The sequence below is a fragment of the Chiloscyllium punctatum genome, chromosome 8, assembly GCF_047496795.1.
Source record: "Chiloscyllium punctatum isolate Juve2018m chromosome 8, sChiPun1.3, whole genome shotgun sequence".
NCBI classification, from domain to species: domain Eukaryota; kingdom Metazoa; phylum Chordata; class Chondrichthyes; order Orectolobiformes; family Hemiscylliidae; genus Chiloscyllium; species Chiloscyllium punctatum.
Window position 1 is genome coordinate 57,067,986 of NC_092746.1, and position 19,345 is coordinate 57,087,330.

At 38.3% G+C, this 19,345-nt stretch overlaps 1 protein-coding gene across 8 annotated transcripts in view; it reads right to left on the reverse strand.

The window, feature by feature from the left end:
- Positions 1 to 19,345, reverse strand: part of cobl (cordon-bleu WH2 repeat protein) — a 366,824-nt gene that overhangs the window by 210,004 nt on the left and 137,475 nt on the right. For all 8 annotated transcript variants that reach the window (XM_072575619.1, XM_072575625.1, XM_072575623.1 and 5 more), the window contains 2 exons: positions 1,625 to 1,835; positions 854 to 1,082 (listed from right to left, as the gene is read on the reverse strand). In XM_072575619.1, coding sequence (XP_072431720.1) covers positions 854 to 1,082; positions 1,625 to 1,835 — 440 coding nt within the window. The remainder of the gene's footprint in view (positions 1 to 853; positions 1,083 to 1,624; positions 1,836 to 19,345) is intronic.

The window sequence follows — 19,345 nt, forward strand, 5'->3', positions numbered from 1 at the left end:
GTATAGCGTTTGAAGCCTGGCTGTTGAGTGGATGGATTTTGTTGCCTAATGGACTTCTGTTTATTTCAGATTGCTTGTATTCCAACACGGAAAGTAATAGGACCTCCAAGGATAGTTAAAGAATTCTGGAATCTATTTTATTTGAGCTTGAGAGAGACACCCTTGGCTGTGTGGGAGAAACTTTTAGTTTCACTTTTAAATTTGGGTAATTTTTTTAATCTTATGAAGACCTTGGCTGCATAGGGCAGTGCTCTTGAGAAGAGGATATAGTGAGATAGGTCCTTAGAGTGAAGTGTTTGTTTTAGTTTCAGACCAGATTAAAAATCTATAAATGATTATTTAAGTTGAATGCAGTGAATCTCAAGTGTATGATAGTTCCAGGAAGAAGCTATTGCAGTTCAAGCTTAAAATTGAAGTCCCCAGTAACTTAAACCTACTGAAATGTTAGATACAGGGATACTGGTTTGAACAGAATACGAATGGTGTTTTGGGTACTGTACTGCACTAGGAATGTTGTTTTGAGACTGCACCGGTGGAGATTTGGGCACTATACAAAAGCTACTTTGTTTTTTTTTCAATTTATAAAGGAGTGTTTTGAGATTATTGCAATTATACTTCCACGGTGCATTTAAAATCTTTCAATATGCATTACAAGTATTTGATAATAATACTTTCTTTTAGTTCCTTTTATAATAAACTTCCATGCTGTTCTTATTAAAGCAAAATCTGCAGCATTGTGTGCTTGTCTTTAATGAGAGACAACTTTGTTAAAATCAAAGCAAAATCAAGATAGGTTCATGACTGGGATCTGACTTGGCCAGTAACAACATATGCTGTTTCTGGACAAACTCACCTCTGCTAGTATCCAGAGCATACAATTCCCGGGTTTCCAAATCATTTAACGATTTTGAAAGATCTACCTTTTCCCTTCTGATGTTTTCTCTCAGAAGTACAAGGTGATCTGAATTGAAGTCACATTTCTCACATATAACTGGCAGCAGATCTTGCAAGGGTACAAATGGACTGACTCGTACCACAGTTTTTTGTGTCTTGTGGAAATTCACCACCAACCTCACAGTTTTCTGTAATTGTAAACAAATTAGATTAAGGATCAAGGCAAATGATAACAACGTGTCCACCAGAATAGATAAATGTTTCATTTAACCACTGGTAATTTTGTAATTTTATTAGCTTTTGACATTCTATCATGAAGACATTTTCAAGAACTTTGCGCATAGAACACAATAAAATACACATATATTCGTTCTACAATAAATTTAAACCATGTATCAAACTATGTTATCTACCAATCGGATAAATGAAGCAGCATTCATAACTTATAAAAATTCTCAAAATCTATTCAAGCTCATCTATCATCCTTCATTTCTAAGCCCCATCAAATGTGCACAAGTTGTTGTTTCCTAACTTTTTAAACCTCCTTCGCCACATTGCTATGCAATTTTGTGAATATTTTGGTAAATGGAGATAAACATTAAAGTGTCTAGCACAGTAAGTTAATTGAGCATCACATTTTGGGTGCACTGAATCATTCGAATAATGGCACAATTAACATAAAAGGGTTTGTGAAAATTACATACAACAATGCTTCTGATTTGTTACCTACTTCAGGCACTACAGGTGGGGGTCGTCTTGGCTTCTCCTCAATAACTTTCTGCTTTATGATCACTTTGTCTATATCCAAAACTCCGACTGGAGTATTTGGCTTGAAGCCCAATGGTTTGCACGTCTCTCTGGATTGCAGTTCAAGAGTGTGATGAGTTGGATTTAAATGATATTGGCTGCACAGATCAATCAAGAGATCCATCACTGCTTTACTGTAGTGGAAAAAAATAAAATCAAAAATTATGACTGTATGCAGTCTTTCAAACTGACAAATCATCTGTGCTGAAGACTGTTAAATTAAAAACTAAAGTGTTCCTGAAACATTACATTAATAAATTTATAACTCACTTTTAATTGGTGATTTTATTTAATGTTTAATTTTTAATTGAATGGCACTTCAAACTTGCCATAGATGGCTTTTCAGGTTTGGTAGCATCAGTCACCCTTGGTCAATTTGCACATTTTATCTTTATGAAAACTGACTCATCTTGCTCTATACCTAAACTCAAGAAACATTAGAATACTTCCGTGATAAAAAATTAATTAAATAACAGAAGGTCCTGAAGAAACTTAGCAGATCTAGCAGCATTAATGGAGAAAGAACCAATGTTCATGTTTCAAATCCAGTATGAATCTTGTATATTCGATGCCATCATTGAATTTGTGTCCACCTGGGTCCTTTTGTTGGACTTTATTTAGTGATTCACATTAACCTGAACAACTGTAAAACTATTCCAAAAGAAGAGTCATATTGGACTTGAAAAGTTAACTTTGTTTCTCTCTCCACAGTTGCTGCCAGATCTGCTGAGTTTCTGCAGCATTTTCTGTTTCCATTTCAGATCTCTAACATCCGTAGTACTTTGCTACTATTTGAATAGTTCTGTCATTTTTGCATGTATTTGTTTATTATCTTTATACATGGGATGAACTTTAGCTAGAATGACTTATTCCAAAGTGAAGTGAAACATATAGAGCAGCACGTATGATCAGAGTTGTTCAGTTCAATTGATGCAGTTTTGTTTCATTGTAACAATCTCAAAATAGTGAACGCGTAGGGTTGTCTAACTTGACGAAATCAGACAAGTTCTGAGGGCAGAAGCTCGTCTTTCTAAGGTTTCCTGATTTACTCAGGCTTTTGTTATCCAACGCCTTGTCCCTTTGTCCTCACTTCAGATTCTGCTTTAAGTCAAACCTGATTATTCACAACCCCTACTAAGCATGGAGTTCACCAGGCAAACTCAGCAATGACCTCCCCAGAGTTCAAGTGAATAGGGCTCTCACAGCATCCGATGTGAGTAGATGCGAAAATGTCAAATCGTATTTTATTGTTGGTGGGATGCTAGTCTACACAACATATGTGAGACTTATAATATATCTCAACGATCTACTTTCCTTGGAATTTAATTCTTCAAATGCAAACTTTAACTTAAAAATGTTTTTTAGTACGGCCCTCACCTTGAACCTTTCCATGAAAGGATCACAAAATTTAGAAGCATGACATTTTACAGTATCTTTCAACTGTTCACTCATTTTGAAATGGTTTCTAATTCAGTATATATGAAGCATAAAACCATAAATGCACAAAATACAATTCGCAAACACAAACATTGAGAGAACTATAGAAGACAATTAAATCTATTTAGTTTGAATCAACTAGACCACCTGGCCTATATCATTCAAGCTTCACAACTTGAGTATATAAAAGCCTTGGCTGGCATACCAATATAGGAGTCATAATCTTTTCGTAAACATAATTTTATTTATTAATGAAAATTAAGAACAGTGAATGAGAACTGGGATTGTATATTAGCAATTGTGTTTGGCAGTATGAGTACCATAGAGTTCCAAAATTGCATCCACAGCACCAATTTGAGTTGCAATGCCACCAGACACCAGTTCAATGAGGCTGTTAGTGTATAACTGTTAGTGTATAAAAGTTTGTGGAGATGCAAAACTTGGCAAAATTATAAATATTGAGCACGATAATAGAAGACCTCAGTAGACTACAGCAATGGGAAGCTACACGGCACATGCAATTTAATAAAGGGAAAGTGCAAAGGTATTTACAATTTTAGAGAAACAAAATGGAGAGACAGTATCATATACAGGGTGCTATCTTGAGGAGGTGTTCTGATGAAAGGACATCTGCCTTAAATGTAATGCTTTCATAGAACCTCCACAGTGTGGAAGCAGGCCACGTGGCTTATCAAGTCACTGACTCTCCAAAGACCATCCCATTCAGACCCAATTTCCTACTCCAACCCCTTAACTCTTCATTTCGCAAAGCTAATCCACCTAAGCTATACATCCCTGGAAACTATAGGCAATTTAGAATGGGCAATCCACCTAACCCAGGCATCTTTGGACTGTGGGAGGAAACTGGAGCACCCGGAGGAAACTCATGCAGACACGGGATAATGTGCAAACTCATACAGACATTTGCCCGCAGTTAGAATTAATAGTTCTATGAGGCAGCAGTGCTAACCACTGTGCTGTCCTCAAAATTCTCTCCTCAAGTGGTGCTGGACCTGCTGAGTATTTGCCATTTTTTTAAATTGCAAACTTCTAGCATCTGCATTATTATGCTTTTGGATTAATGTTCAAATCATTGCCATTTCTCATCTAGGAATATCTGCCTTGAAGAAATTTCACTCTTCTTTCCAACGGGACTTCCAATAGTCTCTTCTACCTTGTTCCTCTGCTTTCAATTTGCTTTACTGTTTATCAGATAGCTCAAGAAGACCACTTCAGCAATTGCCTTCAGCGTCAATTTATTCCAACTTGATGGATTCCACTCTAATCTCTACTCTTCTTGTAAGAATCACAGATACATCCAAGATACTCAGACCTCTTCAAAACACTAATCTTACTGCATTACAGATGCATTCTCAATGCATGTTGCACCACATGAACAGTCACACTCTGCCCTTTAGGAAACATGAACTCTTTCTATCTCAAAGCTGTCCTGGTACATAATTCATCTTCTGCCTCATTAGGTGAGTGAAAAAAAATCTTTTCATTTCCTTTCAGATGCAAAAAATTGCAAGTTGCACTAACTCACAGGTACAACACCAATCTAGATCTTCTTTCCTTTCTCTTCTCTCTGAACTCATCATTTCCTCAACTCTCACCCTTTACCATCCACTGACAATATCTTGACCTTCCCCTGTCAAACTCTGAACATCCATCTTCAGCAACTATCTCAGATTCTTCCATTTACATGTCCCCCCAATCGTGACCCCGATCAAAACATACACAACATTCAATTTTGAGCTCAGCATGGAACTGAGCTGTTCTTCCATTGTACCTACCTTTGAGCCCACTTCTTTGATTAGGACCAACCAACTTAACAAATTCCTTCACATGTTTCTAATATTCTCTCCCCTCCCTCTGGTCTCTTACCTTAACTACATATTTTCATTGAGAACTTGACATCAGCAATCTAAAATTCTCTGCTCCTCTTCTCTGCCATTCTAACCAATTTCTCTCTGAACTTGCTGAAGTCCACTCTGAAAGATCCAACCTTAACGTCATCATCCAATGCATCAACACAAATATCACTGGTATTGTATGAATTTCTAACTACCAGTGGCCAAATGCCAACTATCAGCACTTTCTACTACCTCCCTGTGAACCATGTCATCATTACATTACATCGTCATTATGTCAAGGACTATCACTAACTTTACCATGTCTTCCCTCCATAACCTCTAACTTATAGCACCCCTCCAAACTCAAGAAGCACACTTCTATTCCCCTCCTAACATTAATGAAAAAAGCTTTTGCAGCTTGCTCCCACTTCATTGAACTTATTTCTTCCAGTCAATTCCATTTTTTTCTTTCTTGTATACTCTTTATGTATCCTCATCCATGACTCTTCTGCATCACTTCAATATTTTCAAGTTTCCTGGCTCCAACTATTTCCTCTTCACTATAGATCCCCAGTCCTTTCAAACCCTATCTCCACTAGAACAGTCTTAGAGCTATCCATTTCTACCTTAAACCAAGGTACAATTTTCATTCTGAACTAGTTTTCCTTCAAACTCCATTCCTTATGCATTCCTGACGAAAGGTCATTGGCCTGAAATGTAACTCTGATTCCCTCTACAAATGTTGCCTGACCTGCTGAGCACTTTGTTGATTTCGTTTTTGTACAAGTGACTCAACTTGCTTCTACATTGCAAGTTTAGTACAGTAAAATATTACAAGGGACTTCAAGGGACCTTACCAAAGAAGATTTTCTACTAAACCTCAAAATACATTTTTAGGACTGATCAGGTAGCTTTTAGGAAATATCTTAAATAATGTATAGAGTCCATTTCTTCATTACGTCGCAATTCCAGAGGTCCTTCAACCACAGCACCTACATCTCATGCAGAGTTGTTAATTTCCTGAATGCTGCAGCTGTCTAATACATCTCTGAACACTGTGTATTAACACTACAAACTTTGATGGTGCTATAGAGTCTAATGTCTTAGCCATAGTGTTACAACAATGTCAAACAAATTAGGGAGAGTCTACATCAAAGAGCAATAACTTATGTTACTTTATTCGGTCTGATTAAATGGAAAGCTTCCCAAGTCAATTGCAAATACATTCATCATATACTTTCAACTGTGCTCCACATTTAGGTACTTTTTTTGTGGATAACAGTAGCCAATCAACTGTCACGTAAAACTCAATTTTTTGTTCAACAAAATAACTCCTTTAGGTGCTTGTCATTCAACCTCTTCCAGAGTTCAAAAAGAAGTATTTTTGCAGACATAAAAAGAATTTCATGGGGCAAGCTACGGAGGGGGTGCTTTTACAGCTTTTCATTTACAGAGGGAGGCATAAGTAATTACTGCTATTATCACAGTTCTAGGGAGGATCTATTGTACTTGGAAGAGGTATTAATGGATGGGGTCGTCCAAATAATTATTTATGATTTCTACAAAAAGAATTCAGTGAGGAAACCTGACAGGTGAATGAAAAACTATCATGTTGTTTGCTTGTCAAGTTTGAGGGGGGAAGTCGCTCTTTAATAGACATCACATGATATGTCAGCAGTCCAAACTTCACAAGAATTAAATGCAAAGATACAAACATGTATGCTCTGTAGCCTTCTCTATAGATTTCGATTCAAAGGAACGTTAGCATTTTCTATTAATCTTCTCAAAAACAAAGATAAAACTGTTTGCACAATGAGCACAGAACATCTACCTTAAAAGTAATTGCTCGCATTTATTTTCCTTAATCAAATACACCCAAAATTAGATTATTCACCTCATGGCAATTGCTATAATTCAAACTTTTCTTCACAGCATTGCAGTTGAAGCAATAATGAAAGATTTCCAAACTGTTGAATAATCAGTAATTAGGTTTATCTGATCAAACAGACAGATAACTCAATCAATTTGTTTGGTAACTTAAGCATGTGGCAGTTTCCTACACTGCTGCCATATATATCTGTCTTCAAACCAAGTTCTTGTCTATTCAAATCCCCAGGTTTCCATCCATGGGACTGGAAAATTATGCGTGTCACTCTGCTATCTTAGCAAAATAACAGAAGGAAACCAGGGAATTATAGATAAGGTGGCCAACTGTGATTGAAAAATTGCTAGAATTCCTAATTAAGGATTGGGTAAGCAAATACATTAAGTTGAATTTTCCCTCCCGTGACATTGTGAGAGTGATAATACATAAAGTGACTAAACAAGGCAAGAATGGAAAAAATCTGAAACTCGACAATGAGAAAAACTCGCATAATCTTACCCTTAAGCCTTAAATTGTGACTGAGATTTTGGATAAGATTTGTAGCTCAGGTTGTGGATCAGGTTGTAAATTTGCTCTCTGATCTGGGAGAATTGTTCTCAGGCGTTTTGCCACCATGCTAGGTAACATCATCAGTGAGTCTCCAGTGAAGCACTGGTGTTCTTCCCCACTTGCTATTTATCTGACTTGGTTTGTTGTGGTAGGTGATATCATTTCCAGTTCTGTTTCCGAGAAGTTAGTAAAGGGGTCCAAATCGATATGAAGGGCTGATGAAAGGCTTTTGCCTGAAATGTTGATTTGCCTGCTCCTCGGTTGCTGCCTGACCTGCTGTACTTTTCCAGCACTACTCTAATCTTGACTCCAAATCTATATGTTTGTTAATGAAGTTCGGGTTAGAATGCCTGGACTCTTGGAATTCCTGTTCGTATCTTTGTTTAGCCTGTCCCAGGATGGATGTATTGTCCCAGTCGACTAGTGTCCCTCTTTGTCTGTGTGTATGGATACCAGTGATAGTTGGTCATGTCTTTTGGTGGCTACTGGTGCTCATGTATCCTGGTGGCAAGTTTCCTGCCTGTCTGTCCAATGTCCCTGTCCTGGCAGGGTATTTTGTGTATGACGCTCGTTCTGCTGTTTGTTGGTATGGGGTCCTTTAAATTCATCAGGACCTGTTTCAAAGTGATGGCAGGTTTGTGGGCTACCATGATGCCTCGGGGCCACAACAAACTGCAGTACACAGGAACTATGTGAAGCTGAGGAAAAAGATCTATACAACATATTCATGAATAATGGGCTGCACAGTGGCTCAGTGGTTAGCACTGCTGCCACACAGTGCCAGGGACCCAGGTTCGATTCCAGCCTCGGTTGACTGTCTGTGTAGAGCTTGCACATTCTACTCTTGTCTACATGGGCTTCCTCTGAGTGCTCCGGTTTCCTCCCACAATCCAAAGATGTGCAGGTTAGGTAAATTGGCCATGCTAAATTGCCCATAGTGTTAAGGGATGTGTAGGTTCGGTGCATTAGTCAGGGGTAAATATCAAATAATAGGGTTGGGGAATGGCTCTAGTCAGGATACTGTATGGAGGGTCGGTGTGGACTTATTGGGCCGATGGGCCTGTTTTCAAACTGTAGGGATTCTATGATTCTAATGGGTACCCAATAAGCGCAGTCAATCAATTCCTGCACAACTGACCTAAACAAGAAGACAGAACACGCTCAGAGACTCTAGTTACCCTGCCATACATCAAAGACATCTTGGAGATGATGACCAGACTATTCTGGCCCTTAGGCTTTTTGATAGCCCATAAACGTACACCACATTGAAACAGCTCCTGATGAATTTAAAGGACCCCACACCAACAACAGAACAAACATCATATACAAAAGACTGAAACAAACATTACATTGGACGGACAGGCAGGAAACTAGCCTCCAGGATACATAAGGACAAACTAGCCACCAAAAGACATGACCAACTATCACTGATATCCATACATACAGACAAAGAGAGACACCAGTTCGACTGGGACAATACATCCATCCTGGGACAGGTTAAACAAAGACACGCACGGGAACTCCAAGAGGCCTGGCATTCAAACCAGAACTCCATTAACAAATATATAGATTTGCACCCCATTTCTCAGAAACACCTATCACAACAAACTGAGACAGATAAATAGCAAACAGGGCAGAACACCAATGCTTCACTGGAGGCTCACTGATGATGTTACCCAGTATGGTGACAAAATGCCTGAGAACAAATCGACCAGCTCAGCAATCAAATTTACAATATTAAATGGTGACTTCAGAATCTCACCCTTGAATATGCAACAAAAAAAAGCAATGAGACCAACACAGAGGGTAGTAGCGTTTCACTCAGTGCTAAAGTCAGTATGCACTAAATAGGCAATATCACCCATACTAAAGCTGGATGCATCCAAGAAAGCAAAGTCCTTAATTATGGTAAATGACTTATTTCCATGCATTTATATGTCATAAATACTTCAACTTGCCCTGGTCATATCACACTTTCACTTCACTTCACCTCTCCTTCATTAAGAAACCAAGAGATTAAAAAAGCCCAACAGGTAAAACAGCATGGGAACTTTTCGGCTGCAGCTCATTGAGTGCTTGTCCCACAATCATGTAACTGTTTTCTCTACATGACATCCCTGCATGCTTCGTGACCACTATTCTCAACACTTCATCCTCACGATGTGTCACAAAGCACCAGTCTCACAAACTCAAGTCTGCTCTTGAACCAACTCAGATACTACTACAAGTCTTGAACACCCTATTCATTCTCACTCAAGTTACTGCATGCAACTCATACATTTACACAGGATGCTTTTTTCAGCTGACATAGACAAAGCATCTTAGCATGCCTTGTTCACACTCACTAATTTTAGCACTGACTTGGATCCATCCAGTGAAATACCCAAGGTAATTTTCGAAGTCATGGACTTTCAAGGTAAAGTGGATACATTAATTGTGATGTGAACAGTCTCCTTTCCAGGTTACTGAACATCTTTGGCAAACTGGCATCATGTTCCTATGCCTGTGCCTGTCTCTGCAACGTGATGAAGTCATTTATGGCAGAGAACAGGGCACAAATTCAGCCTGGGACGAAGCAGGCTGGCCTCTGCCAGTCCTCTGAGTGTCAGAAACCTGGGGGCTTCTTCCTTGAAAAGCTACAGAGAGTTGTCAACATTTGTGTCCCCAGGTTTAATTTAAATAGAGCATCTACTGAGGTGAAAGTCTCTACAAATCATGCAGGTTAGCATCCAGTTGATGTTTATTCCAAGGGACCTGTGTCTGCTTCCTTGGAGATGGAGCTGAGGGTCTCCAATACTAGCCTTTTCGCAGAGGTTTCTTAGGTACTAACTTTCTCTCATACTTATGTAATTGTTTTATGTAAGTTCACATTTCACTTTTGGATTGAGGTTGTCAGACTATAATCCAAAGTGAAATTTTATTATAAACACTCTCACGCAGAACATTGGAATGGGTGAAGAGAGCAGAGAAATTAAAATGGCCAATATCATGTCAACAGTTCTCAACGAATAGATTGGGTGTAGGTAAGAGATCAAGGGGATGGGTCCAGATGGAGGGACAGTATTGAAGATGAGAAAAAGGATCCATAGAGAGTGAGGAGGAGACACCTGGGCATAGAGATAGAAAAAGATTGAACGTCATGTCCTGCCTAAAATTCATTGAGGTAGGGACACAAGAAATAAAGCAAAAAACAAAATCCTTTGCTGAGCACAGAGCGTTCACCATCAGAATGTGGAAGGTCAGAAGGTACAGTAAACACACAAGAGGTGGGGTTAGAAGATGGGATGGAGTTAGAGGGAAGAGAACGGGAAGAAGGATCCAAAGACAAATCATTCCATGTCAGTTTTCAGAGCTTCCGGTCCTTAACACTTAAAAAGAGAAAAGATTTCTTGTCAAGGAATCAAATTAGAGCAAGAATGAAATGGAACTGGGGATTTGGAGAGCCTTGTGCAGTGTGAGGGAGTGCTGATGAGAGAGACGTCAAGATTATGCACGTGCTGACGCATCACATTGACCATGGAATGTGATGAGAACAGCAATCTCAGGAGTATTATATGCTATGCAGATACCTGTAATCATGGATAGATTTAAAACATGAAGGATGGAATTTCAGTCAGAATATGTATGGGCTATGTTGAGGCTTGAGGCAGTCACAGAAGAAAAACATTTTCTTGTGAAAAACAGTCTTGACAACCACTTTATCAAACTCTAGGAAGGAAACAAAAAGCATTGGAGATGCAAAAAGATTGCTTCTTCCTGGTCACTTCCCCTATGTAACTATGTGTGTAGAACAAGTGATGTTAGGTGTATCAACTGATCAAACCTGGAAATATCCTGGTACAATGAAACTTATCAACTTTACAGCCACTGACAGCGCAGTTCTTGCCCTGCACAAGGTGACAGGCCTGCTTGTACAAGGCATCAGATTTCAGTGGACACCTCCTGTGTAAAATGTGCTGATGCACACACTTTTCTGTGCTTAGGCTGAGATCAGGAAATTATCCCAAAATACCCTTGGTGAATTAGATCTCTTGCTTAGAGCACCTCCCCTTTTACTTCTTTCTCTGAACATTTTGCTCTTTTTTTCTGCTGCCTGTGTTCAGATTCCCTTTCATGACCAAAGGATATGGCAACCACAGCTGCTGTGAGTGGGAGAAAGTGATTTAACCAGAAACCCTGAAGTCGCAATCAAGGCCTTCTCCAAAAGTAGCACTCTTCCCTGTTCAGTTACTTGCTTTAAACAACAGTGGGAAAATCACAGCATTTCCACAAAATCATCAGGCTCGTAGAAATTAATGAACAGTTAATTTGCAATTTGTTGATGATTTCTGTAAAAAGCACTGGCTAGGAGTTCTTCCTGTAGCTGAATGCATGTTCTGCTCTGAGTATTGAAGAAAGACTGTTAGTTAAAGTGGCAAAGTTGAAAATGGCAGTGCTGAGGTTACATTTGTATTGAAGACTATTTGATATTATAATTATCTATTCAGCATACTTCAGAGCACACTCTTAATATCTGTGCCAACACCTCAGCAAAATAGTACTTATAATACCTCGAAAATGGATGTTTTAGTACTTCTGGGTGAAAATAAACTAAGCCTTAGCCTTGGCATAAAGGGCATCTGTTTTTGTGATTTGACGAGTAAAATGTCGATTTCACCATTCCATAAGTTAAGAAAACTGTCCTTTAAATTTCAGACAAGGTGTACAAGCATAATGTAAGCATAATGTTAGAGTCCCTGCAAACATTTAGCAAATGTTTTTAAAAACCACAGAAACATGCAATAAATGTGCTATAAATGTGTATTGAGAAAATTAAAATAATTAACAACATGTAGTTTCCATGTAAGAGCACTCCAAACTGAAAAGGTTATAAATCTCAGCTCACAAAATATAATACTGCATTTTTCCTTAAATGATTTGTGTACTTTAGCCGCAATACACACATTTCAGAACTTGTCAAAATATTTGCATCCATAAAATGTCAGATTGATGTATGTGAACAAAAAATTCAATAGCATTGCACAGCAACAGATTATCTCGTTGTGGGTTTTTTACACAATGGTTTAATTATGGCTTTGTTTTCATCCCATACAAAAGTGCTGAATAACAGTGCAATTAGTAAGAATAACTACAGTACCACAGAGGCCTACCTAATGATTAACGGTTGCATGCCATGTTGTTTCTGCATGAGTGTGTGCATGAGATTGAGTGTTTCCTATTGAGCAGATGTGTAAAAGACTTCAGTTTTGGACTTCATTGCTGGGACATTTGATAGATTTTTACAGAACTTTTCTCTGAATGCCCAGTGATGTGGCCAGTCCTCAATCGATGAATCACTTAGTGGTTGATAATCAGTTCACATTCAGTTACAGCACAGTTATGGTTTATGACAACTTGCTCACCAGGTATATTTATGGTTTCATTATATGAAGTGTTTTAAAACTGTGATGTGAGCACATTTGAGAAGACAACTTAAAGAATTTATTTTATGAATGCAGTTTCAAGAAGTACTGAGAGAGAGAGAGAAATAGTGATGAACTCTCATTCTTTATCCCAAAAATTCTACCAGTCCAAAGGAAAAGAATGGTCAATCATTGACAAATAGATGGGTGAGTAATGTTGAGGTTGCATTTTGTGAGACAGAATTATCATTATAATTATGCATCACTATGCCATTTGCAGATTAGCGAAAAAGCTGGATCACAGTTTCTCAAACATCGAGCATTAGGTAATCTTGCCAGAAACAAGAGAACTAAATTAAAAAGGAGCTCCAGTTTGGAATTTTGAACTAACTTTTGCTCCAAGAACATAAATTTGGCACAAGAAACATAAATCAAGGTTATTATTCTCTCAGTTAAATACATTTATAAAGATACAGTAATTAAAATCAAAAGCCATTCATCAATGTGGAACACTCAAAGAATGAATCCTCTTCCCCATTCTAACCCCAACATGTTTACATGATCAGTTTGATAATTAAAACATAGTGACTATTCTCAGAGGCTTATTGCTAGATTTAATTTTCCCCAAATTTTGTGTGAAAATATTGCTTGCAAGCTCTCTCGCCTTTTACGGAACTGCTGCGCAGGGAACCTGTGGAAGCTGAAGAAATAGGAAGTGATAATGACGACCGCAATGTACATACATAAAAGTAGTCATCATTTCCTGGCATTCAAGTGCAATTTCTTAATATAAATGCTTGGTTTAAGCCAAACAGTTGGAATGTGGCATTCTTTGCCATTGCTCTATTAACATCAGCATGCCATGTTAACCTATTATTTTCTTCTTCTTAGGAGGCGCAGGTGCCACAAAAAACAGAGTTCCTTCCTTTCCTTTACCTCTCACCCAAATTCTCCCATTGTGCCATTTTTATTCTTTACACTAGTCATCAATTCAGTGACATCTAATTCAATGTTAATCAGTGGTGGGTTCAAAGCACAAATTGTGAACAGGATGGTGGAGTGAGTGTTAAAGTGCCATTGACTAAGTTAATGGGGTGATGGCTTTGCTATTCATGAAGTTTGCTGAAGAGCTTTCTGGTAGTTTTAGGAATGGTTAGTTGTGATGTAAAAAGTAATTAGCAGATTATTAGAAATTTATTCCAAAAATATGAGGGAGTCTAGCACAATTATAATGTCAACTATACAAGTGTATCATATTAAAAACATATTTTAGCCTAACAGATCTGAAGTCTAGGTTAAAGATTGTTTCAATATTCAAGCGGCTCAATATCTTTTCAGATATTGTGTGAAATTCACGAAAGAATTAGTGGATTTACTGCTGTGCTGCGTACAGGAAATTGGGGATCACTGGGAAAAATATTAAAATGATTTCATGTGATACAAACTTCACTGGCATTTGGTGCTTATCCCTAATTATATTTTAGAAGGTTTTGATGAGTCACTAGAAGAGTGTGACATGGCGATGTTACTGGACTAGTGATTCAGAGACTCAGGATATTGCTCTATGGACATAAATTCAAAACCCAATATGTCAGCTGGACTTTAAATTAATTATTGTTTAATCTGAAATTAAAATCTAGTCTCAGTGGTGTTCTTTGGTGAAAGGTCTGCTCAGAGCAAGTTGAACTGGTTGCCTTCTGATATTAGAGTGGTGCTGGAAAAGCGCAGCAGGTCAGGCAGCATTCGAGGTGCAGGAAAATTAACGTTTTACGCAGAAGCCCTTCATCAGGAATGAGGCTAGGAGCATCTGGGGTGGAGAGATAAATAGGAGGGGGGTGGGGCTGAGGAGAAGGTAGCTAAGAGTGCAACTTGTGGATGGAGGTGGGATGAAGGTGATAGGTCGGAGAGGAGGGTGGAGCGGATAGGTGGGAAGGAAGATTGGCAGGTAGAACAGGTCAAGAGGATGGTGCTGAGCTGGCAGGTTGGAGCTGGGACCTAGCGCGTCAGTCAGTTGAATCAGAATTGAACAGCCTCTGAGAAGTGGCACTGAGATTATGCAAAAAGCTTTGCCAAAATTATAATTGCATATAGCCTCATTTTAGCACTACTTGGCATGAACCTTTGAAAGAAGAGGTGTATTCTTAACCGACGCAGATACTGGAACTGTTGGGGAAGCAAGGTACAACACAGCAAAAGAACCCACTCTCAGACAAAAAACTATGAGCCCTTCGTTCAGGAGGTACACAAGAGGAGTATTTTATTCAAAATGGGCAAGGAGGCCCTCCAGTTCTAAAGCTATATATATGTGGCATATGAAGATTAACTCACCGATTAACTTTTGGTTTAATCCAGACATTTACATTGAGAGATTGCACTCGAATGCCATGAAATGGTGACTTCTTTTATTTATGTACAATTATCAAATCGCAGTTGTCATTGTCTTTTGTAAGGTTCATTCAATAAACACAAAACTATTTATTATAAGCAAAGCAAAGTGGTCACACTACAGCAAGCTCAACAACGGTTGTAGAGCTGGAATGAAACTTTGTTAAGAAAAGGCAAATGGGAAAAACACCACATGTGACAATGGCCCAAATGCAAAAGATAATAAATATGATGTTAGCGCATGGTACAGTTGATTTTCTGTAATTGAGATCGCAATGCTGACAGCCATAAAAATCGAGAGGACATCTTTAGCTCAGACTTCAGTTTCAATGACAGTCAATTAGACGTACACTGACAGTTCAGCTTTCAGAGTTTAGTTAAAAATACTGATTTTTGGAACATTTTCAAGAGTCCAGAAGATCTTTACCAAGCACAATCTGTGCAACTTGTCCTGCTGTTAAGGTTTCTTTTTTTCAGGAAAGAGAGCAACAGAGATCTTTCTGTTCCTGCCAGCTTCTTGAGATTTGTTTCCTCAATGGACACCTCAAGGTCCATACTGAAACAGCAACTTTAGTTCAGAAGCTTTAGCAAGGCAACTTTCAGAGTACAGGCTCAATCACTTCCAAACTAAGCTTATCAAGCAACTAAAGTCATAAAATGTATTTCTTATCTCTCTTAAAACCTTTGTATGTCTGCTTTCCACCAAGCCATTTGATACTTTGTCAACAGCATTTGGTTTTCAATGCTCATTAAGCTACTGTCTTGATTTCTAAGGAGTAAATTCCCTTGCTAATCCAAAAGGTCCAAAGAGCTCCATATTCCAATTCCACATCATGCTTCAATATAAATATGAATTCCTAATATTCCCCATTCTTCCCACCAAATTATGCTACTATAAATTGCATCACATCTCTGCATTAAATTTCATCTGGTGGGTATCTGCCCATGCCACCAACCTGTGTCCTTTCAACGTCTTTATTAGTATTCTCATCATAATACACCATACTTCAATGTCATCCACAGATTTTGAAATTGTCATACTGTATACCCAAGTTCATTAGTACATATATAAGTAAAGGCATGGTCCAGTACCAATCTCTGGGACTCGAGAACACATCTTTCTACAGTACAAAAATAACCAGTCTCCACTTCACTCTGTTTCCTGTCATTTAGTTGACTGTTCATCTGTGCTGACACTTTCTTTTTTATTCCATGGGCTTCAAACTTGGAATTAAGTTAGTTATGCGGCACTTCATCAAACACTTCTTGAGAGTCCACTCAGACTACATTCATGATATTACTGTCTTAATTAAATCTGTTACCTCATTAAAAAAACTCACATGAATTTATTTAAACACAATTTGCTTTAAAAAAATCCATGTTAGCAATCCTTAATTGATCCACATTTGTTAAATCATCTATTAATTTTGTCCCTAGATTACAATTTCTAACAATTTCCCATCACAAAGATGAAACTGTTTGCTGGGTTTATCCTTATGTTCATTTTTGAACACAGGTGTAAAAATTGGAGTGTTTCAGTTCTCTGGCACCACTCATGTATCAAAGAAGGATTAAAATAATTTCACTACTATCCCCACAATTTACACCCTTGCGTTGCTCAGCATGCTCACATGCACCCCATCTGTCCTAGTGACTTACAGTCATAGAATCATAGAGATGTATAGCACAGAAACAAACCCTTTGGTCAAACTCATCCATGCCGACCAGATATCCAAACCTGATCTAGTCCCATTTGCCAGCACTTGGCCCATATCCCTCCAAACCCTTCCTATTCATATACCCATCCAGATGCCTTTTAAATGTTATAGTTGTACCAGCCTCCATTAATTCCTATGGTAGCTCATTCCTACATACACAACCCTCTGCATGAAAAAGTTGCCTCTTAGGTCCCTTTTATACCTTTCCCCTCTCACCCTAAACCTATGCCCTCTCATTCTGGACTCCCTCAAACCAGGGAAAAGACCTTGTTTATTTACTCTATCCATGCCCCTTTATATTGTAAAATGCCTTGCACTGTTTGTTATTTCATTCAATTGAAATACTGTCAGCCTTTTTTGAGATGTTTATCACTTTTCAGCTCATCCAATATTTTAACCAACTTTTACATTAAGTTATATTGTTCTTATTTGTATATCCATAGATGACATTGGATTCCTATTTCAATGCAATTCTCATATTCACTTTTAACCCTTCATATTTCCTTGTTCCTTTCCCCTGTTAGCTATGTATATTTATCCTGGTTCTTACCAGTCAATCTAGCCTCATATTTCTGCTTTCGCTCTCAATCTATATATTGAATTATTCAAGCTAGTGCCTCACTAGAAGAAGTCCATTGTTCTTTTTCAGTTCTGTCTGCCAATTTTTTATCTTAATTTACTCAGGACCGATCTGATCTCATTCCCCAGAAAAAGGCTCTCCTTCAATTAAGAACTTCTCTTCTCGATGGCTCCTTTTTCATTTCTATAAATAAGCTAACCTTGATGATACTATTATCACAGCACCAAATTTTGATCCCATTGGCCCACTTCATTCCTCTAAAGCAGCATCATTTCTATCCTCATCATGCTTGGAGCATACTGAGCAACACGTTTGTTAATACACTTCACAAGCTCTTCTCCCTTCTACTCTTTGCAGTATGACTACTTCAGTCTAAATGAGGTTAATTCAAGTCCCTCACTATCACTATTCTATGGTTCTGTTATCCCTTTGGGATTTCTCTGCAAATTTGCTCCTCCGAATATTTCCCTTTAGACAATGTCGATAATGTACACCCATTAGAATAATAGTTCCTTTATTGTTTCTTGACTCTAATCAGGCTGGAAGAGTTGTAATAACTTTAACAAAGTAAATAGGCTTTGTAAAACAAACATTGGGCCTGAACCCTGCTAAACTATAAGAGGGGACTTAAGATACTGACATTGTAATTGTGGTGGTGAAAGCCTGTACAAGGAGACACAGAGAAAAAAATGGATTGGGGCTCCACAATTACAGTTCATGACCAGAGGTGAAATGCCTCTAATTTCATCAAAATTAGATCATGGTAAAAATAAGGATGAGCAAAAAAAAAAGCCAAAATTGTTCAATGAAAAGAGGCACTCAAGGAGCAGATTGAGATATTAGAGGAAAACTGTAACAGCAAATCAGATGCATGTAGCTCAGAGAAAAATGAGACTCAGCAGGAGGCCGTGAATATAGAATTCCTCCAGTATGGAAGCAGGCCATTTGACCTATCAAGTCCACACTGACCTTTCAAAGATCCATCCACGCACCCCTCCCCTCCAACCCCCAATCCCTGAATTTCCCACGGCTAATACAACCTAGTCTACACATCTTTGAACTGTGGGAGAAAACCCACACAAACACAGGGAGAACTTTTGTGGAGTTTGCATACAGTCACCCAAAGGTGAATCAAACCCAAGTCCCTGGCACTCTGAGGCAGTAATGCTAATCACTGAGCCACCGTGCCACCCAGAATGACACAAGATAACCTGTGTCATTCTGGGTAACAGAGGACCTGGCAAGAAAAAGAAGAGGCAAAATTGCAACTTGGTCAATTTCAGTTGAAACTGAGACACGAAAAGGAGCAGGAAATAGATGAATGACTCCAGGTTTGAGTCAAATATTACACAAATAGCTTTTACTTGAATTTTTAAAGTTGGTTTGTAGCTTCTAAAAATTTGTATGGAGGTATTTAAAATTAATTTGAAGCTTAGCATCACTTAGCAGTTTACAAATTCGAGAAACTCTTAATTCTCTGCACAGTAGATTTTCAGGTTGCAACACTACCATCAGGTGGTCAGAGGAATGCAATTACAGCATGACAAAGTGACTCACATGGATGAAACATTAAACTAGTAAGATACTTGGGCTCTTGTGGTACAGTGGTAGCAAAACTACCTCTGAACCAGAAAGTCCAGGTTAAAGTTGCATCCTATCTAAACATGTTGATTAAAAAAGTAAGATGATAGGAAGTGACAACGAAACGTCAGTGGATGGGAATTGTACATGACAAGTAAAACCTTTAATATATTATCAGAGAGTTATAAGCAAAAGATTCTAACAATTACATGACTGAATATATGAAATAGTCATAATCAAGTTTCAAGAAT